The following is a 23,248-nucleotide window of genomic DNA, read 5'->3' on the forward strand; positions in this document are numbered from 1 at the left end:
CAGAACACTAGAATGTGATTCAGGAAGGATTCTGGAATGTTAACAGAATGATTCACCCATTTTCAATGTTATTATGTTTGTGTTGAGCCCAGAGATGTGTGATGAATAGTTGAGATTAAAGAGAGTTGAACTAGTAGTAGAATTATTCTGCCTTTGAGTTGCGTTCCCATGCAAAACTAGACAGAAAGCTAACAACTAAGTCTTCAATAAAACTCCCAAGGCGTGACTTTTCTTGAATGAATATATTGAAAACGTTTATGTTGTGAAACTGCAAAATACAGAAAATAATATACTTTAGTATTCAATTCACACCGACCTACTGTAACTGTACATTATACATTTGAAGTTGCATAAATACAAGGTACCATGCATCTGGCATGATGCCAAATCATATAGTTAATTGTTACTCATATGGTAATTGCCTTTCATTACTCTAATAATGTACAACCATCTATGTAGAATAACAAAACATATTACACTATAAACAGTAACAAAACTACAGTATTGGATATTTTACAATTCGTTGCATGACGCACGAGCAAAGTAATACAGCTAACGACATATATGAAAGGCATTGCAATTTGTGAGTAAATGCAACCAACCAACATTGATATGTAAGCAACTCTATCAATAACAAGATTATAATCATTAGCTAAATGCTTGAATCGAACTTACAAACAAATATTTTCCAAGGCTGAAGCGAGACAAGAAATAACTACACTGAAAGACCTGCACCGTAGCATTGTTTGTAGCTGCTTCTATGCGTGCAAAACAAATTCTGTACTTCCTGTTTGCGTTATCTTTCTAAGTAACAGAAAGCTCCACTAGGGGGCGAATAACACCATGGAACACAATGAAAATACATCTTAACCATTGTAATAAAATAATATGTTACCTTCTAACAGGATGGCAGCACAAGAATAGTGAGGGTGTTAAACCCAGAGATGTGTGATGACTATTTCAGATTAATGAGAGTTGAACTAGTAGTAGAACAAGTGGCAGGGACACAGTTTTTTTTTTTCAAATCCTAGAATATTAGCTTTAATTATTAAACCAAGGACTACTTCTGTAAATCTGATTTCATGTCAGATTTTATTTTTTTCATCCCTGCCGGCCAAACCCTCCCCTAACCAGGACGACGCTGGGCCAATTGTGCGCCGCCCCGTGGGTCTCCCAGTCGCTGTGACAGTGCCTGGACTCGAACCCAGAATCTCTAGTGGCCTTAGGCCACTGCGCCACTCGAGAGGCCCCTACTTCTGTAATTCAAAGACACCACATATACTTGTGCTCTTTCTCAGTCGTCTACAACTCTGTTCTCTCCTTCACTGATCTGAAATAGGAGACCAGGTGAAAGTTAAGCCAGTCTAATTTTGAGCTTCCTTCCACCATATTGTTTTCAAGTTTTTCCAAGCAGTTGAATGGGAGAGACAGATTTTTAAGCAATTGGTCTGGTTACATTTCCACATATGCCATACCCACACTGCCATCTATTGGTCAATTCTGATGTTTATGATCACCAGGAAAAGAATAATGTATTAAGAATCTCAGAGTAACATTGCTGATTTGTGATCAGTTTAGCCTTTTAGATCTCATTGAATAAGACTACATGGACAGGGAGGACCTGATCCTAGATCAGCACTCTACTCTGAGACACATGATGCTCACATTGTGGGCAATTCTCTTTTGACGAAATCTCTCCTTTGACGAACATATCAAGACTGTTTCAAGGATAGCTTTTTTCCATCTACGTAACATTGCAAAAATCAGAAACTTTCTGTCCAAAAATGATGCAGGAAAATGTATCCATGCTTTTGATACTTCTAGGTTAGACTACTGCAATGCTCTACTTTCCGGCTACCCGGATAAAGCACTAAATAAACTTCAGTTAGTGCTAAATACGGCTGATAGAATCCTGACTAGAACCAAAAAATGTGATCATATTACTCCAGTGCTAGCCTCCCTACACTGGCTTCATGTTAAGGCAAGGTGTCACGCCTCTCGTCGTCAGTGGAAGAAGCGGACCAAAGCGCAGTGTTGTAAGTGTTCATGATTTATTTTCAAAAAACACTTGAACAAAATAACAAAGAGCAAAACGACAACGAACAGTTCCGTCAGGTTCAGAAACACAAAACAGAAAATAGCACCCACAAAACACAGGTGGGAAAAGGCTGCCTAAGTATGATTCCCAATCAGAGACAACGGTAGACAGCTGACAGCCCGACCAAAACATAGACATACAAAAACCTAGACATAAAGAACATAGAATGCCCACCCAAATCACACCCTGACCAAACCAAAATGAGACATAAAAAGGCTCTCTAAGGTCAGGGCGTGACACAAGGGCTGATTTCAAGGTTTTACTGCCCATTACATGGGCTTGCTCCTACCCATCTTTCCAATATGGTCCTGCCATACATACCTACACGTACACTACGGTCACTAGACGCAGGCCTCCTAATTGTCCCTAGAATTTCTAAGCAAACAGCTGGAGGCAGGGTTATCCTATAGAGCTCAATTTTTATGGAAGGGTCTGCCTACCCATGTGAAAGACGCAGACTCGGTCTCAACCTTTAAGTCTTTACTGAAGACTCATCTCTTCAGTAGGTCATATGATTGAGTGTAGTCTGGCCCAGGAGTGTGAAGGTGAATGGAAAGGCTCTGGAGCAACGAACTGCCCTTGCTGTCTCTGCCTGGCCGGTTTCCCTCTCTCCACTGGGATTCTCTGCCTCTAACCCTATTACAGGGGCTGAGTCACTGACTTACTGGTGCTCTTCCATGCCGTCCCTAGGAGGGGTGCGTCACATGAGTGGGTTGAGTCACTGACGTGATCTTCCTGTCTGGCGGAGATCTTTGTGGGCTAAACTCGGCCTTGTCTCAGGATGGTAAGTTGGTGGTTGAAGATATCCCTCTAGTGGTGTGGGGGTTGTGCTTTGGGTTATATCCTGCCTGTTTGGCCCTGTCCGGGGGTATCATCGGATGGGGCCACAGTGTCTCCTGGCCCCTCCTGTCTCAGCCTCCAGTATTTATGCTGCAGTAGTTTATGTGTCGGGGGCTAGGGTTAGTCTGTTATATCTGGAGTACTTCTCCTGTCTTATCCGGTGTCCTGTGTGAATTTAAGTATGCGCTCCCTAATTCTTTCTTTCTTTCTCTCTTTCGGAGGACCTGAGCCCTAGGACTATGCCTCAGGACTACCTGGCATGATGACTCTTTGCTGTCCACAGTCCACCTGGACGTGCTGCTGCTCCAGTTTCAACTGTTCTGCCTGCGGCTATGGAACACTGACCTGTTCACCGGACGTGCTACCTGTCCCAGACCTGCTGTTTTCAACTCTCTAGAGACAGCAGGAGCGGTAGAGATACTCTTAATGATCGGCAATGAAAAGCCAACTGACATTTACTCCTCAGGTGCTGACTTTTTGCACCCTCGACAACTACTGTGATTATTATTATTTGACCATGCTGATCATTTAGGAACATTTGAACATCTTGGCCATGTTCTGTTATAATCTCCACCCGGCACAGCCAGAAGAGGACTGGCCACCCCTCATAGCCTGGTTCCTTTCTAGGTTTCTTCTTAGGTTTTTATCCTTTCTAGGGAGTTTTTCCTAGCCACCGTGCTTCTACACCTGCATTGCTTGCTGTTTGAGGTTTTAGGCTGGGGTTTTGTACAGCACTTTGAGATATCAGCTGATGTAAGAAGGGCTTTATAAATACATTTGATTTGAATTCTGGTGTTTATTATCACCAGGGACCGAATAATGTATCAAGCGTCTCAGAAAATATTGCAGATTTAGGATCAGTTTAGCCTTTCAGATAACATTGAATAAGACTACATGGACAGGCAGGACCTGATCCTAGATCAGCACTCCTACTCTGAAATGCTTGATACATGCTTGAACAAGCAAATACTGGTGTTCTATTGATGGAAAGTATTTCTCATGACACCAAATAATTATTTTAAACCAAACAATTTTTCACCAAATAGTGTTTTTAACCAAATAATGTTTTAATCCAAATAATGTTTTTAATGATTTGGTTTTTATTCATTATCATCTAATAACAAGATAATACAAAATGGAAAGTTTTTTTTTACTTTCAATGTCAACAATATGTCTACAAACTACAGTAAATATACTGTGTGTGGATGTTCACTGCAATGAAAAATAACATTTGTAAGAGATCATAAACAATATCAATATTTGTTAAATACAATGAAACTTTTTTGGTCTTCATCATGCTGATAGTTTTGCCAACTGAAAGCCATTTCCTGCAGGCCTTAGAGAGTTTAATCTCACACCATCATCATCATCAACTACAAAAACAAAATAATCAACAATCTTCATCAACTGCCATATTTATAAATCACCATCATCAACAAACATCATCATCACAAATAAATGCAAACAGCATCATCAATACCATTATAATCATTAGCATCCAAAACAACAGTCACAGTGCAGGACCTCAAAACATACTATATACCTCAAGCACAACTGAATAGAATGAATTAAGTTACATTACTGATGGTCTCTAAGCATTACTTCAAAACTTACTACATACATCAAGCATACCTGAAGAGTATTAATGAAGTTACATTACTGATGGTCACTGATTATGAATTACACTGTATCCAAACTAACGTCTTCAAAGCAATGAAGTCATTGAACAAATCACTATTTGAAGGTGTGATCCATTAAAAACATTATCTTTTAAGTCTACTTAGCAATGATTCTTGTTGAAGTAAAAATTTTTTAAAGACCAGTAAATGTGTAAAACCTGTATATGAAACAACATATTATTCTCTAAATAAAAAATGACATCAAGAGGTAAAAGGTCAAATAACAAAAACAAAGGCCAAGCCAATCGTTCACCACTGAACCATCCAGCCCGTCATAATCATTGATCTGTGATTAAGGCATATCAAGCCATTGGTTGGATGGTAAGTACATGAGAGAAATATAATTATTATTATTGAAACTAAATGAACAATGTCAGACTAGCTTCTTAGTTACCTGTGTATTGTGTTTGTTTATTTATGGACATTATCAAGTCACAAAAATCATGTTGGTTAACCTGCTGGTGTTCATGATCACTTCTCTTACATTTTGTCTGATTTCTGAATTTGCTCAAATCTCTTTGTTAACATCATCAAGATTTGAATTTTGTATTGATTATAATATTGTATTAATTTCCCATAAAACTCAGTTTTAGCTGTTTCGTTATGGAACATCAGATCTGTAAATTGCCAAGAATTCATATCATTTATCAATGTATTTGAAAATATGACTGTCATGCTGCAGTTCTTCTTTTCAGAATTGCATTGGGTTTTGCCCATTCTGCACATTATTTCCTCATGTTTGATTCTGTGATATATCAATGTCATTAGTTATTTCTGGTTCTCATGTCTGACATCTTTAAATCGTTGAATGTCGAAAACTAGAAACTAATCTTTCATGTTGAATGAGCCCTTCAAGCCCTTCATTGCATCATCACTTGTTAATGCCTTCCAGTCCTCTGGGATATCAGCAGGAAGTGTTGAGTCTCCTCTGTCTTCAGCGATTCTCTCATTGAATGTGGCCATCACATACTTCCAGTAGTCTGAAGCCTCCATACTGGAATCTCCAGTTATGATCCAGTCAGGGTAATATGTCTGGTAGTCCTTGTAGGGGTGAGGTTTGTCTCCTGTCAGGGAGGTCCTGAATTTTTTGTCACTATTCACTTTGGAGGAACATATGTCAGTTAGTAACACATTTGTATCCGTCTTCCTCCAGCCATCGACACCCTGTGGACGGTGAATGAAGGTAAAGTGTTTGGTATGTTCCTTACTTCCTGCTTCACAGGGTGCACTGCAGAAGGGACATACTTCCCCACAGCCAAACAGACTGGTGAACATCTTGTCCTGAGGCTTGAATGGCAGAGATCCGAGTCTCTCTTTGATGTCTCCTCCCTTGTTGTACTCAGCTACCAGTGACAGCTCCATTTCTCTCACATAATTTGTTAGGTAGTCAGCAAACTGTTCTGTATTTTCAGAGTAGTTCAGAGTCATGATCAAATCCAGACCATCCTTGGGGTAGACGAGCTTCTTTCCAAGGGCACTGCAGATGTTCTGAATGAAAGTATTGATATCTTTTACAGTGCTATGTGATTTTCTGATGTTAGAAATTGTATCAGTAATTATTTTGACTATCTCTGAAAGATGTTTCTTCTCCAACTTTTCCAGACTGTTCTCCTTTGACAGTTGTTGGACAATCTGGTCAAACAGCCAGTCCTTCACAAACTTTTCATTATGGTTTATGTACCTTTTATATTTATCATATTTTCCATCTGTCAGGAGTTGTTTCAAAATGGAGAACTGGAAGGACGTCCGTGTGCTGTAATCCTCTGACCCTTCACCCGTCTTCACTTCATCAACCACATCAGGACCAATCATTTTGGTCACATAGTCCTGTACAGCTGGCTGCAAACAGAGCTTTGAGAACTCCTCAGCTTTCTTTTGGCACTGGTCTCGGTTATTAAATAAGTATTTGAAATCAGTAAGGTACTTGTTCTTAGACTGTTCCAGACATTTCCGGGGGTCGTTGACTGTAATTAAATCATCATGCTTCTTTTGAAATGTTCTCACTGCTCTGCCACAGATGTGCAGCTTCAGTTTAATCTCACATTCCTCAGAAACTTTACGTTTCTTGTTTTGTTGCAATGTTTGATCAATTATTTCAAGCAGCTCTTTGATGTAAGTATCATGGTAATCTGTTTTGCTTCCCACCTTCTGTGTTATAAACTCCTGACACTGTGTTATGATGTCATCACAGAAGTCTTGTGGTTTCTTCCTGTCATCTCTATTCCATAACCTCACGATGTCCTTAGTCTTCTGCCACAGATCCCCTGACTCTACAACAAATGGGTTCTTGCCACAGTCACCCAAACTTTTTCCATGCAACAAACTTTGGACATAACCCGACCTCGTAGATAAATGGTCTTGTAAAATGCTGAAGGCATCCTGAGCAACATGTCTTCTTGGGAGTCCTCTGAATTTGATATCAGACAGAGTTTTCTTCCACATTCTTTCAAACTCTTTTATGAGGACCTGTTCTGATAAATCAGATTTATTCTGTTTACAGGTTTGTAGCAAAGCCAGCACCATCTTCTCCATTGTATTTGCCTGAGAACTCTTGATGTCATCCAGTTGGGCCATTCCCTCTTTGATTTCAACAGCTCCATGTAAAGTGTTACTGATTGTGTTTTCTGTCTCTCGTCTCAGTGTTTTGGCACTGGACACAAAGCCTTCCCTGTATTTTTCCACCAGATTGACATGGCCATCTTGCTTTTCAAAGTATTTTACTAGATTGTCTTGGATTTCCTTTTCTCCCTCTGCAAGCTTCTTGGATGCTTCTGCCATCAAGTCTTTTAGCACATCTCTTATGGTGATCTGGTGATTAAGAACTGTCATGCCAAAATTTGAAATGTTGGTTTCAGCACCAATCATCCAGTTGTACATCTCCTTCTGGAAGGCCCGTTCCCAACCATTGTACTCAGAGCACAATCTGGCGTATGCATCTGCAACCAAGCTGTTTTTGAAACTGAAAATGAAGTTCTCAAATTTAACAGACTCCCACAAGCTTTGTGTCCACTTCATGAAATGTGTCAAATCATCATTTTTTGGGCATATTCTAAAATCTTTCATCAAGCTCTTTTTTAAATCATACACAGCCTCACTGTAGCCAGCATTGACTGGAGCCATAGGGGGAGTCCCATGCCAGAGTCCTGGGATGTAGCAGCTGCTTGTGTCTGGATCATACTCCATCACATCAGTGAACTTGGTGATATTCTCCTTCTTCTCCATTCTGGCTGCTGCCTGGGTCATTTCATTCAACTGTTCCAAGAACTTATTTCTGTCCCTCATGTTGTTGTCATGAGCAGACATGTCTGACACATTCTGGTGCACAAAATGACATATCGGCTTCTTCCCCACTTCCTTCATCCTGATAAAAGCATGAACAACAATCTGTAGAATGTCTTTCATCTCTGTGGAGTTCTCCATGGACATGTTGATGATAGTGACATCACTGAGTCCTATCACCAGTGTTGCCAGTTCATTGTCATGTTCATAGCTATGATCTAGTTGGGCCAACTCTGGTGATTTCAACCCCTCTGTGTCAATCACCATGATGAAGTCACATTTCAATTCCTCCTTGAGGTCTTTGTTGACTTTAATCAGTAGCATGAAGGCCCCTCTGGTGCATCTTCCACTGCTGACAGCAAACTGGGCCCCAAACATGGTGTTGAGGAGAGTGGACTTCCCAGTGCTTTGAACCCCTAAAACTGTCACAACACGAATCTTGCTGTTAGAGTCCACAAGATTATGCAGCCGAGTCAGAACAGCTGATATCCATTTCAGAGGGATATTTGATGCATCTCCATCCACAAGCTCAATGGGGAAACCATCCAACAGCATCTGAGCACACAATCCAGGGAGATGCTCCATCTGTTTCCTTTGAGGGCTGTCTTCAGGGAGGGAGCAGGCAGCTTCATATAACTGGCCCAACTCACGTAGGAAGTGTTCACGTCCCAGGGAACCGTCAGATATTTGCCTATCCAACTCTGTAATGTCTTTTTTATCTGCAGATTCTTTTTTCTGGAGCATTTTATACTTTTCTCGTAAACCAGACAGATTCTTCCGTGACATATTGTCCAAATATATCCGCATCCATTTGATGAAATAGGATCGCTCCACTTCTGAACTTGACATGCCAATTAGAAAATGTGTCATTGCCTCTGTCATCTCAAAGCTTTGTTGCTTTTCTCTGAGTTTTATTTCCTTTTTCTTCAGAGAGCTCCTGTAGTGTTCAATGTCTTGATCCCCTTGTTTTCTCAGCCTACACCTCTCTTTCTCCAACTGGGAAATCTCTTTCCAGACTTGCCCTTGTAAGGGTAGTTGTTTGTCTTTGAATTTAATTGTGTCTGTGATGTTGCTGGTGATTTTATCTGCCATCTTCCTGGCACTCTGACACTCATCATTGTCTTCATCAACCAGAATCCCACTCTGACGAGCAATAACATCCATTTTTTCAATTGGCAATTTGTTTTGGCAATTTTCAATTACATCACCCACAGATGACTGCAGGGTTTTTACAAATGCTGCTTCGTTCCTCCCCTTCTTTTCTATTACATGTGTTACTTTGTCTCCTGTGAAGGTTTTTCTCTGAGAGTTAACAACCAGAAATAACTCTGTGTTTATGTCTTTCAAAACCTCAGAATCAGCCTCTAATTCATCACTAAACACGTAAATTGCTGCTGATGTTTGACACAGAAAGGAAAACTGTGTTTTAAAGGACCTGATGTCTCCTCTCAGATTGGCAAAAGCCACAGGCTTGGTGAACCTGTCTATGTTTCTTTTCCCACATGGGAGGTACCAGCTGATTTCAACTAGACCATTTGAAATCTTCCGAGGTACATCACCACAGTCCATATCACGATGGACAAATGTGTCAGGATTACTTAGCAGTTTGTTCAACATATTAGACTTGGACAAGTTGCTCTCTCCTATCCTAACAAAGGACACCATGGGAATATCAGAGAGTACAATTCTCTCCTCTATGAAGGACTTGGTGTCTACTTGTGAAGAGGGTCTAAACTTCCTCACTATGTCCCTCAAGGCCCACAGCATCAAAGTGCTTTGTTCTGTGTCACAGTTGGGCAGCAGCAGAGGAACAGCAAACTGACAGATGGACATTTTCTGGACCATCTCCTGCTGCAGGAAACCATCTGAACACAGAAACAGGGCAGTGATCAGGTCTAGTGGATTAATGACATTACTAGTATCAGAGTCAGTGTCCAGGTTGTCTACACCACAATAGGAAACCTCATGGTCAGTGGTCAGACATTTAACACTCCTTGCATTCAGATTTGCCATCATTAATTTCTTCAGGAAGGCCCCTGGAAGTGACTGCATAGTGGTAAGAGGTTCATCTGATGTAGTATCAGCATTTATCTCAAGGACAGTACTTAACATCAGCTTGTTTTCATAATGATCTTCTAGTCCAGCCTTGGACAACAGCTCCTTGAGACAGGATCCTGTAAATAGAAAGGAAGATCAGGAAAAAGAAATGATCCAGGGAATTCACCATCAAATATATATATATTTTCTATGCCACTACGACATTCCCGTCAAAACAACAGTTTGTTTTTTTTCAAATCCAATGTATTTTCCACGTAGATTCCATGTCGCAATACGCTGACAAATTAAGTTTAAATATACAGTGGGGCAAAAAAGTATTTAGTCAGCCACCAATTGTGCAAGTTCTCCCACTTAAAAAGATGAGAGAGGCCTGTAATTTTCATCATAGGTACACTTCAACTATGACAGACAAAATTAGAGAAAAAAATCTCGAAAATCACATTGTAGGATTTTTAATGAATTTATTTGCAAATTATGGTGGAAAATAAGTATTTGGTCACCTACAAACAAGCAAGATTTCTGGCTCTCACAGACCTGTAACTTCTTCTTTAAGAGGCTCCTCTGTCCTCCACTCATTACCTGTATTAATGGCACCTGTTTGAACTTGTTATCAGTATAAAAGACACCTGTCCACAACCTCAAACAGTCACACTCCAAACTCCACTATTGCCAAGACCAAAGAGCTGTCAAAGGACACCAGAAACAAAATTGTAGACCTGCACCAAGCTGGGAAGACTGAATCTGCAATAGGTAAGCAGCTTGGTTTGAAGAAATCAACTGTGGGATTATTAGGAAATGGAAGACATACAAGACCACTGATAATCTCCCTCGATCTGGGGCACCACGCAAGATCTCACCCCGTGGGGTCAAAATGATCACAAGAACGGTGAGCAAAAATCCCAGAACCACACGGGGGGACCTAGTGAATGACCTGCAGAGAGCTGGGACCAAAGTAACGAAGCCTACCATCAGTAACACACTACGCCGCCAGGGACTCAAATCCTGCAGTGCCAGACATGTCCCCCTGCTTAAGCCAGTACATGTCCAGGCTCGTCTGAAGTTTGCTAGAGAGCATTTTAATGATCCAGAAGAAGATTGGGAGAATGTCATATGGTCAGATGAAACCAAAATATAACTTTTTGGTAAAAACTCAACTTGTCGTGTTTGGAGGACAAAGAATGCTGAGTTGCATCTAAATAACACCATACCTACTGTGAAGCATGGGGGTGGAAACATCATGCTTTGGCGCTGTTTTTCTGCAAAGGGACCAGTTTTCTCCCAGACAATACTTAAGTAGGCTACTTCCTTACCTGTGGTGAGGGTTGTTGACACCAGTTGACTTTGCTTTCCATTTTCCAGCACAGTGCAGACAGTGACAGAGTACTGAGTACCACCTTGCAGGTCAGAGAGAGTGATGCTGTGTGTAGATGTGGTAGTGATGTGTGGTTCTGTCCCTGGACAGCGGTAGGAGATCTGGTAATGATGTTGGGTTTGGTTCAATCCTGGTGGCTGGTTCCAGCTAACAGCAGCTGATGTGATGTCCACTGAGTCAACAGTCAGCTGGTCTGGAGCAGGAAGTACTAGGGGAAAATATATTATTGTCAGGGCTATAGTTTAACTCCAGAAATATACTACAGGAGGAACAAGTTTAATAGTAGTCAAAGAGTAGAAAAGTTTTGTTTTGAAATGGGAAGATAAAAGCTTAAAACATAAGTTTGATTTGTAAACGAGTGAACGTTATTCATAATAATGTGGATAGGAGTGTCACGGATGTCAAATTAGATTTTCCTTTATTATTATTATGACGCCAACAATAAACAATCCAAAACAACCGTGACGCTAAAGGGCTATGTGCCACAAACAACGTTAACCTCCCACACAGAAAGGAGGTAAAAGGGCTACCTAAGTATGGTTCCCAATCAGAGACAACGATAGACAGCTGTCCCTGATTGAGAATCATACCCGGCCAAAAACAAAGAAATACAAAAACATAGAAAATAGAACATAGAATGCCCACCCAAATCACACCCTGACCAAACCCAAAATAGAGACATAAAAAGCTCTAAGGTCAGGGCGTGACAAGGAGAGAACCGTTTACCCTCAGTTATTGGACAGATCATAGAGCCATATATGCCGTTTTAGAAACTGTTCTTCTTTAAGCATTGCATGTCAATGGAGGAATCATGATATCACACAGGGCTGTGGGCCAGAAGGTTGTGGGTTCACGGATAAGAGTATGGGTGGAAAGATCTCCTTTATAGTAAAAGCATTGCATGAATCTAGCATCATATTTGCAGGCCTTAAAAAATGTGGCCTGTTAAAAAAATGTCATGCAATTCTACCTTCTTGTACATACAGCAGAATCATTTTCAGTACCACACAAATTACAGAATTGACATTCAAAGAATAGACAGATAGGCCTATCTATGTGTTCATCTTATGATATTTTTCCAATGCCAAATCAATGTGTCTTGTTTGCAAATCATTAAATCTGAGACGTCATTAGGAATCTGAGCATGGTACTTTCCAAAGTTAGGCCTACCTTTCCACCCCAGACAGAGTAGGCCTACCTTTCCACCCCAGACAGAGTAGTCCTACATTTCCACCCCAGACAGATTAGGACTACCTTTCCACCCCAGACAGAGTAGGCCTACCTTTCCACCCCAGACAGAGTAGGCCTACCTTTCCACCCCAGACAGAGTAGTTCTACCTTTCCACCCCAGACAGAGTAGTCCTACATTTCCACCCCAGACAGATTAGGACTACCTTTCCACCCCAGACAGAGTAGGCCTACCTTTCCACCCCAGACAGAGTAGGCCTACCTTTCCACCCCAGACAGAGTAGGCCTACCTTTCCACCCCAGACAGAGTAGTCCTACATTTCCACCCCAGACAGATTAGGACTACCTTTCCACCCCAGACAGAGTAGGCCTACCTTTCCACCCCAGACAGAGTAGGCCTGCCTTTCCACCCCAGACAGAGTAGTTCTACCTTTCCAACCCAGACAGAGTAGGCCTACCTTTCCACCCCAGACAGATTAGGCCTACCTTTCCACCCCAGACAGATTGGGCCTACCTTTCCACCCCAGACAGAGTAGGCCTACCTTTCCACCCCAGACAGAGTAGTCCTACCTTTCCACCCCAGACAGAGCAGGACTACCTTTCCACCCCAGACAGAGTAGTCCTACCTTTCCACCCCAGACAGAGTAGTCCTACCTTTCCACCCCAGACAGAGTAGGACTACCTTTCCACCCCAGACAGAGTAGTCCTACCTTTCCACCCCAGACAGAGTAGGCCTACTTTTCCACCCCAGACAGAGGAGGCCTACCTTTCCACCCCAGACAGAGTCGTCCTACCTTTCCACCCCAGACAGAGGAGGCCTACCTTTCCACCCCAGACAGAGTAGGTCTACCTTTCCACCCCAGAAAGAGTATGCCGACCGACAGGCAAATGTAAGCTTTAACTGCAGGCTACTCTTCTTCCATGGCTTAACCCAACGAGAGAAGGTCATAAGTGTTTCCCTAAAAACTGTCTGGGTTTAAACATATTCTATTGTACAGAAAGTGAATAGCTTAATCAATTGATAGGGAAATAATTTGATTACTTCCCTAGCAAAGTACATTTTTTGTGTCCTCGGTGATAGAAGGTTGTAGCTCTGTCTATGAATGTCAAAGTAACAAAACAATGATATCCCCTTTTGCATTGGCGTCACGTCTTTCCCGGGTATTGTACAGCTTGTTTCAAGCATAAAGCATCGCGGACCAAAGCACTGTTATAGATCACTTTATATAATCAGATCCGATTTACTGTTTTCAAAATATTACGATTTTCTTTAATAAAAGGTAGGCCTATGGAATACCCTCTCATACACCCTCAATTAGAGTCTTGGTTTTAACTTAACAGCCCTACACTGTTACAGAGGTAGACTATATGTGTGTTTATTTTGGTACTTTTTACCCCTTTTTCTCCCCAATTGGGACTTACAGCCTTGCATGCATGCGCCCGGTCGCCACAAGGAGTCGCTAGAACGCGATGGGACAAGGACATCCCAGTCGGCCAAAGCCTCCCCTAACCCGGACGACACTGGGCCAATTGTGCGCCGCCTCATAGGTCTCCCGGTCGTGACCAGCTGCAACACAGCCTGAGATCGACCCTGGATCTGAAGTGACGCCTCTAGCACTGTGATGCAGTGCCTTAGACTGCTGCACCACTCGGGAGGCCACAGAGGTAGATCATTTAAAGAGTGCATGGTGGGTGGAGGAATTGAACGACAAATATATGGATATAGCATTCTATAGCCTAAATCAGTCTGTCAAACAGGTAGGCCTACCTCTTATTTTTTAAATAGGAAGAAATGGACACCAACACAAAGCCCTCTTGTTGTTAGTAAAGTCTAATTAAAATGAAGACGTTGAAATGACTTATGCCTACTGGAATTTGCCTACTTTCAGCACCATGAGCTGTCCACTTCAGATTGAATTTGCAGCGGCTGCTGCATCAAGTTTCAACACCAAAATGTAAGTTACTCGAATCTGACTTATAAATACATCATGGGACAGAAACATATTGTTAAAAAAATACATCTATAAAAGTAGTTTCAAGCTATCAAAGTTGACCTTTGATCCTCCTCATATTTGCGCTCTCCTTCTCAAACTGAACAGAACATAGGCTAGTGCAGCCTAGATTTATTTACACCATCCAAGCAGCTATCTTCGAAATATCACTTTGCTCTCTGCTTCTCTGAGCATGCAGTTTAACGTATAGCCTATAGGCTATTGATAATTTGATTGAGACCACATTAAAGAGCCTATAGGTGCACTTGATATTGCAAGCCCAGCGGAGAATCAGACATGAGGGGCAGCATCCGCCACACATTGATACTGTATATAGCCTAAAGCAACCAAAACCTAAACCCTTCCTTTAACTGAAAAAGCATGACCCCATTTTCCTCAAGGGAACCATTCTGTACATTTTGATCCGTCCTGAATGTTATAAGAAATTAAGAATTTCTGCTGTATACATTTAGTAACAGTGCTGAACAGGTTCTAAATTGTTGTCACCACAACCCCCTCCCACACAATGTTTGTAAAAATATAAATGAAAAGAATGCAGTGATTCTAATTCCTATCCACAACAAAACTGATACAATTAAAGCAATCAGAGGAAGATCAACTCCTTGACTTAATGACTCAGAGGAATGGAAGAAAACATGAATTCAGAGTTTACTAAAATGTTTATTAATTTCAGCACCAAACTGCAACGTGAGAACTGGGGAATTCGCCATCATATATTTCTCATCAGGGAAGATACTGTACCTTTACATCCCATGCTGAAACATTCATTATGATTAGTTTACAGAATCATTTTGATAACGAGTTAAGGTATAATAAACTTCGACACCAGATATAATACTTAAGTAGGGTAATTCCTTACCTGTGGTGAGGGTTGTTGACAGCAGTTGACTTTGCCATCCATTTTCCAGCACAGTGCAGACACTGACAGAGTACTGAGTAGCAGGTTTCAGGTCATGGAGAGTGATGCTGGGTGAAGATGTGATAGTGATGTGTGGTTCTGTCCCTGGACAGTGGTAGGAGATCTGGTAATGATGTTGGGTTTGGTCCAATCCTGGTGGCTGACTCCAGCTAACAGCAGCTGATGTGGTGTCCACTGAGTCAACAGTCAGCTGGTCTGGAGCAGGAAGTACTAAGAGAAAATACATTATTGTCAACGCTATAGTTTAACTCTAGAAATATACTACAGGAGAAACAGTCGAAGAGTAGGTGAAAAATAGAAAAGGTCAGCTTGCAATTCCTTTTGATATGGGAAGAAATAAGCTGAAGCAGAAGTCACACAATCTGGGATAGATATGTAAAGTTAAAAAAGTTTACACTTTATGCATTTATGATCTTCACTGTGCCACTGCAAAGATGTTACCGCCATGGCAACAAAAAAGGTCATTATACTCTTCACAATAACAAATGTTTTATGTGGTCCTTTGGATAACTGCATCCCACTGCTGGCTTGCTTCTGAAGTTAAGCAGGGTTGGTCCTGGTCAGTCCTTGGATGGGAAACCAGATGCTGCTGGAAGTGGTTTTGGAGGGCCAGTAAGAGGCAAACTTTCCTCTGGTCTAAATAAATACCCCAATGCCCCAGGGCAGTGATTGGGGACATTGCCCTGTGTAGGGTGCTGTCTTGTTCGGATGAGATGTTAACGGCTGTCCTAACTCTTTGTGGTCACTAAAGATCCCATGGTACTTATTGTAAGAGTAGAGGTGTTAACCCTGGTGTCCTGGCTAAATTCCCAATATGGCCCTCATACCATCATGGTCACCTAATCATCCCCAGCTTACAATTGGCTCATTCATCCCCCCTCCTCTCCCCCTGTAAATATTCTCCAGGTTGTTGCTGTCAATGAGATTGTGCTCTCAGTCAACTTAGCTGGTAAAATAAATAAAACCATATCAGTCCAGAGAACCCAGCACAATGTGGCTTTTCATGTAATTTTCTTCCAATTATCGGAATGTCCAGACCTGATATTTCGCCACTGCAATGAAGTGTTTAACCATTGTCTTTTCAGGACAACCAGGGCTTCAAGTAGAACACAACATTTTTTACACAAACCGTTGCATTCATGAGTGTTGTTGACAAATGTTGTCGGCCAAAGCAAAAACCCCTGATATAAATGTATTTATATGAATGCTGTTTGTACAGATAGTGTTTGCTCGTTGGGAAATGAATATCCCCCTCATCAGTGACAACTGTGTGGAATTTTGAGTTTGTGACAGCAACTATGTGAGCTCATCACAGTATTGTAGACACTATGTCCTGGGATTTCCTATAATCTTCTACGTAGAAGAACTCCTCACCTTCTAACAACTCATGTGTAGCTTGTGATTGTCATAGAGCAAAACTTTATGTGTGCTTGTTCGTGTTCGTGAGAGTCTCAGATTTTCATAGATAGCGTTTCATATTTGTAGCTCAAAACATTTGGACTCAACAAACATTTCTGTTAAATGGCCCAGCCCCAGGCTCATTCGTGATCCACCCTTGTCTCACAAACACTGCTCCCCATTCGGTCTCTGTTAGCAAGTCCAGTTTCAACTGTTCTGCCTGCGGCTAGGGAACCCTGGCCTGTTCACCGGATGTGGTGCCTTGTCCCAGACCTGCTGGTTTCGACTCTCTCTTTCACTCTACCGCACCTGCTGTCTCGACTTCAGAATGCTCGGCTATGAAAAGACAACTGACATTTTACTCCTGAGGTACTGAACTATTGTACCCTATACAACCACTAATTATTATTTGACCCTGCTGGTCATCTGCGAACGTTTGAACATCTTGAAGAACAATCTGGCCTTAATGGCCATGTACTCTTATAATCTCCAACGGGAACAGCCTGAAGAGGACTGGCTACCCCTCAGAGCCTGGTTCCTCTTTAGGTTTCTTACTAGGTTCCTGCCTTTCTAGGGAGTTTTTACTAGCCACCGTGCTTCTACATCTGCATTGGTTGCTGTTTGGGGTTTTAGGCTGGGTTTCTGTATAGCACTTTGTGACATCTGCTGATATAAAAAGGGATTTATAAGTACATTTGATTGAAATGTAATTGTTACATCCCACAGACTAATAGTTGATACCAACGGATGCAGAAGAAATAGACGAATTCAATGGTACAATCTAGAAGGATGTACACAATGGTTAAAGAGTTTAAAGTACTAAATCATGCAGGTGTGACGTTGGGACTCACTGGGTTAAAGCAAGCAGAGGCACACCTGGTCCTTGACATAATGACTCACATGAGTTGAAGAAACCACCTTTTGTGACTAGGGGGCAGTATTTTCATTTTTGGAAAAATAACGTTCCCGTAGTAAACGGGATATTTTGTCAGGACAAGATGCTAGAATATGCATATAATTGACAGATTAGGATAGAAAACACTCTAAAGTTTCCAAAACTGTAAAAAATATTGTCTGTGAGTATAACAGAACTGATGTTGCAGACGAAAGCCTGAGAAAAATCCAATCCGGAAGTGCCTCATGTTTTGATAGCGCTGCGTTCCAATGCGTCCCTATTGAGCAGTGAATGGGCTATCAACCAAATTACTTTTTCTCCGTATTCCCCAAGGTGTCTACAGCATTGTGACGTAGTTTTACGTATTTATGTTGAAGAATACAAGTAAGCGGCTACATTGCGCAAGTGGTCACCTGATGCTCCCAGAGTGATTCTCGAGTAAAATACAGAGGTAGCCATTATTCCAATCGGTCCTACTGAAAAACGAATTGTCCCGGTGGATATATTATCGAATAGATATTTAAAAAACACCTTGAGGGTTGATTATAAACAACGTTTGCATGTTTCTGTCGATATTATGGAGCTAATTTGGAATATTTTTTGCCGTTTTCGTGACTGCAATTTCCGGCCGATTTCTCAACCAAACGTGAATAACAAACGGAGCTATTTCGCCTACAAAAATAATATTTTTGGAAAAAGGAACATTGGCTATCTAACTGGGAGTCTCGTGAGTGAAAACATCCGAAGCTCATCAAAGGTAAACGATTTAATTTGATTGCTTTTCTGATTTCCGTGACCAAGTTACCTGCTGCTAGCTGGACAAAATGCTATGCTAGGCTATCGATAAACTTACACAAATGCTTGTCTAGCTTTGGCTGTAAAGCATATTTTGAAAATATGAGATGACAGGGTGATTAACAAAAGGCTAAGCTGTGTCTCAACATATTTCACTTGTGATTTTCATGAATAGGAATATTTTCTAGGAATATTTATGTCCGTTGCGTTATGCTAATTAGTGTCAGTCGATGATTACGCTCCCTCATGCGGGATGGGGAGTCACTATTAATTTAAATAATATATATATTTTTTTAAGATCATTAATTTCAGCACCAAACTGCAACGTGACAACTGGGGAATTGACCACCATATATTTCTCATCAGGGAAAATACGGTACCTTTACATCCCATGCTGATTCATTCATTATGATTAGTTTACAGAATCATTTTGATAACGAGTTAATGAGGTATAATACACGTTGACACCAGACATCATACTAGAGTAGGGTAAATCCTTACCTGTGGTGAGGGTTGATAACAGCAGTTGACTTTGCTTTCCATTTTCCAGCACAGTGCAGACACTGACAGAGTACTGAGTAGCAGGTTTCAGGTCAGAGAGAGTGATGCTGTGTGAAGATGTGGTAGTGATGTGTGGTTCTGTCCCTGGACAGTGGTAGGATATCTGGTAATGATGTTGGGTTTGGTCCAATCCTGGTGGCTGACTCCAGCTAACAGCAGCTGATGTGGTGTCCACTGAGTCAACAGTCAGCTGGTCTGGAGCAGGAAGTACTAAGAGAAAATACATTATTGTCAAGGCTATAGTTTAACTCTAGAAATATACTACAGGAGAAACAGTAGAAGAGTAGTTGAAAAATAGAAAAGGTCAGCTTGCAATTCCTTTTGATATGGGAAGAAATAAGCTGAAGCAGAAGTCACACAATCTGGGATAGATATGTAAAGTTAAAAAAGTTGACACTTTATGCATTTATGAACTTCACTGTGCAAAAATGTTACCGCCATGGCAACAAAAAAGGTCATTATACTCTCCACAATAACAAATGTTTTATATGGTCCTTTGGAAAACTGCATCCCACTGCTGGCTTGCTTCTGAAGTTAAGCAGGGTTGGTCCTGGTCAGTCCTTGGATGGGAAACCAGATGCTGCTGGAAGTGGTTTTGGAGGGCCAGTAAGAGGCAACCTTTCCTCTGGTCTAAATAAATATCCCAATGCCCCAGGGCAGTGATTGGGGACATTGCCCTGTGTAGGGTGCTGTCTTTTTCGGATGAAGTGTTAACTGCTGTCCTAACTCTTTGTGGTCACTAAAGATCCCATGGTACGTATTGTAAGAGTAGAGGTGTTAACCCCGGTGTCCTGGCTAAATTCCCAATATGGCCCTCATACCATCATGGTCACCTAATCATCCCCAGCTTACAATTGGCTCATTCATCCCCCCTCCTCTCCCCCTGTAACTATTCTCCAGGTTGTTGCTGTAAATGAGATTGTGCTCTCAGTCAACTTAGCTGGTAAAATAAATAAAACCATATCAGTCCAGAGAACCCAGCACAATGTGGCTTTTCATGTAATTTTCTTCCAATTATCGGAATGTCCAGACCTGATATTTCGCCACTGCAATGAAGTGTTTAACCATTGTCTTTTCAGGACAACCAGGGCTACAAGTAGAACACAACATTTTTACACAAACCGTTGCATCTATGAGTGTTGTTGACAAATGTTGTCGGCCAAAGCAAAAACCCCTGATATAAATGTATTTATATGAATGCTGTTTGTACAGATAGTGTTTGCTCGTTGGGAAATGAATATCCCCCTCATCAGTGACAACTGTGTGGAATTTGGAGTTTGTGACAGCAACTATGTGAGCTCATCACAGTATTGTAGACACTATGTCCTGGGATTTCCTATAATCTTCTACGTAGAAGAACTCCTCACCTTCTAACAACTCATGTGTAGCTTGTGATTGTCATAGAGAAAAACTTTATGTGTGCTTGTTCGTGTTCGTGAGGATCTCAGCTTTTCATAGATAGAGTTTCATAGTTTGTAGCTCAAAACATTCGGACTCAACAAACATTTCTGTTAAATGGCCCAGCCCCAGGCTCATTCGTGATCCACCCTTGTCTCACAAACACTGCTCCCCATTCAGTCTTTGTTAGCAAGTCCAGTTTCAACTGCGGCTAGGGAACCCTGGCCTGTTCACCGGATGTGGTGCCTTGTCCCAGAACAGCTGGTTTCGACTCTCTCTTTCACTCTACCGCACCTGCTGTCTCGACTTCAGAATGCTCGGCTATGAAAAGACAACTGACATTTTACTCCTGAGGTACTGAACTATTGTACCCTATACAACCACTGATTATTATTTGACCCTGCTGGTCATCTACGAACGTTTGAACATCTTGAAGAACAATCTGGCCTTAATGCACAATGGTTAAAAGGGTTTAAAGTACTAAATCATGCAGGTGTGACGTTGGGATTCACTGGGTTAAAGCAAGCAGAGGCACACCTGGTCCTTGACATAATGACTCACATGAGTTGACGAAACCATTAACTTAAATAATATTATTATTATTTTTAAAGATAATTAATTTCAGCACCAAACTGCGACGTGAGAACTGGGGAATTCACCATCATATATTTCTCATCAGGGAAGATATTGTACCTTTACATCCCATACTGACACATTTACTATGATTCATTTATAGAGTCCTTTTGATAACTAGTTAAGGTTTAAACAAACTTTGACACCAGAGATATCTTAATACTTAAGTAATGTAATCCCTTACCTGTGGTGAGGGTTGTTGACACCAGTTGACTTTGCTTTCCATTTTCCAGCACAGTGCAGACAGTGACAGAGTACTGAGTACCACCTTGCAGCTCAGAGAGAGTGATGCTGTGTGAAGACGTGGTAGTGATGTGTGGTTCTGTCCCTGGACAGTGGTAGGAGATCTGGTAATGATGTTGGGTTTGGTCCAATCCTGGTGGCTGGTTCCAGCTAACAGCAGCTGATGTGGTGTCCACTGAGTCAACAGTTAGCTGGTCTGGAGCAGGAAGTACTAAGGGAAATACATTACTTAATAAATGAAGGGTTTCCACTATATGTATTCAGCAACTTCTCTCTGTAACATTTTTGCCACCATGGCAATAAAACAACAAAAAACAAAGTAATTATAATTTCTCTCCACAATAACAAGTGTTTTACACTGAACTTTGAATAAACGTAACGCTATCAGTCCAGAGAAACCAGGAAAATGTGGCTTTTCATTTCATTTACCTTCATTTGTTTGCATGTCCAGCCCTTATATTTAGCCTCAAAAAGAAGTGTTTAACCATTGTCTTTTCAGGACAACCAGGGCTTCAAGTAGTACACAAAAAAACGACATAAACCGTTGCATCCATGAGTGTTGTTGACACATGTCAATACAATAAATGTGGTCTGTGGTAACAAAAACCCTGATATAAATGGATTTATATTCATGCTGTGTGTACAGAAAGTGTTTGCTTAATGGGAAAATAATACCAAATTCTTCAGTGACAATTGTGTGGAATTTGGAGTTTGGAGGATGTTGTATTTATATAATAATGCTTATGTGAGATATTTGTCATTAGAATGTCTTCTTTTGTATAATACTGTTGGCAGTTTGCAGTTATCTCTTCTCTGCTAGGGCTGAGTCACTTGGGCCCCAGAGAGGGGAGAGGTCAGGCCTGTCTTCTTATGGGAATGTGTCTGTAACTATTACATGTCCCCTCTGAGGTTGCCCTTATCTTGATTTAGTATATGACCTAAGAGGCTCACTGTCTTTTCTGATCTTGTCCAGGAGGGGGTGTATTTGATATATGCCATTGGATGAGGTAATGTTTTGTATTCTAAGTGGTACCAAGAACGAGATAAGAAACTAGTTTAGGAGATCAAACTGAACGATCATTTATAGCCAATGCTGTCTGGCTATGTGCGTCTTTGCTATAAAGGATCTCAGTTGCCAATATGTAAGCACTCTCAGAGAATTCATTTATAGACACTGAATTGATCTGAGAGTCACAGGGCATGGGGAAGCTCATGTATAATTAAAGATGGACTTCATGATAACTCTGACTTGTGTGTGGTTTGCTCTCTCATGATTTGGAAATACAGGAAATTTCCACGACATATTATAGACACTATGTTCTGGGATTTCATATGATCTTCTATAAAGACCACCTCTCCAACTAACAACTCTTGTTTAGCTTGTGAGCATCATAGATCAAGACATGTTACTTGTGAATGTTCGTGAGTCTCAGCTTTTCATATATAGTGTGTCATTGTTTGTAGCTCAAATAATTCGGACTCAACAGATGTTTCTGAAAAAAGACCCAGCCCCAGGATCCTTCGTGATCCACCCTTGTCTCACAAACACTGGTTGATGGGTCCTCAGATCCTCAAAAGGTTCTACAACTACACCATTGAGAGCATGGTTGCCTCACTGCCTGGTTTGGCAACTGCTCGGCCTCCGACCTTCAAGGCACTACAGAGGGTAGTGCAATCGGCCCAGTACATCACTGGGACCAAGCTTCCTGCCATCCAGGACCTCTATACCAGGCGGTGTTAGAGGAAGGCCCTAAAAATTGTCAAAGACACCAGCCACCCTAGTCACAGACTGTTCTCTCTGCTACCGCACGGCAAGAGGTAACGGAGCGCCAAGTCTAGGTCCAAGAGGCTTCTAAACAGCTTCTACCCCTAAGACATAA

At 41.4% G+C, this 23,248-nt stretch overlaps 1 protein-coding gene across 5 annotated transcripts in view; it reads right to left on the minus strand.

The window, feature by feature from the left end:
- Positions 1-4,000: 4,000 nt before the first annotated feature.
- LOC110518902 (fibronectin) overlaps positions 4,001-23,248 on the minus strand; it is a 54,965-nt gene continuing 35,717 nt past the window's right edge. For 3 of the 5 annotated variants that reach the window (XM_036934019.1, XM_036934020.1, XM_036934018.1), the window contains 5 exons: positions 21,310-21,579; positions 19,035-19,304; positions 15,386-15,655; positions 11,265-11,534; positions 4,001-10,070 (listed from right to left, as the gene is read on the minus strand). In XM_036934019.1, the coding sequence (XP_036789914.1) occupies positions 5,443-10,070; positions 11,265-11,534; positions 15,386-15,655; positions 19,035-19,304; positions 21,310-21,579 (5,708 nt within the window). In that variant the 3' untranslated portion in view covers positions 4,001-5,442. Of the gene's footprint in view, positions 10,071-11,264; positions 11,535-15,201; positions 15,282-15,385; positions 15,656-19,034; positions 19,305-21,309; positions 21,580-23,248 lie in introns of those variants that run through there. The other 2 variants (XM_036934022.1, XM_036934021.1) reach the window with 2 other exon arrangements.

Source organism: Oncorhynchus mykiss, chromosome 10 (genome assembly GCF_013265735.2).
Source record: "Oncorhynchus mykiss isolate Arlee chromosome 10, USDA_OmykA_1.1, whole genome shotgun sequence".
NCBI lineage: Eukaryota > Metazoa > Chordata > Actinopteri > Salmoniformes > Salmonidae > Oncorhynchus > Oncorhynchus mykiss.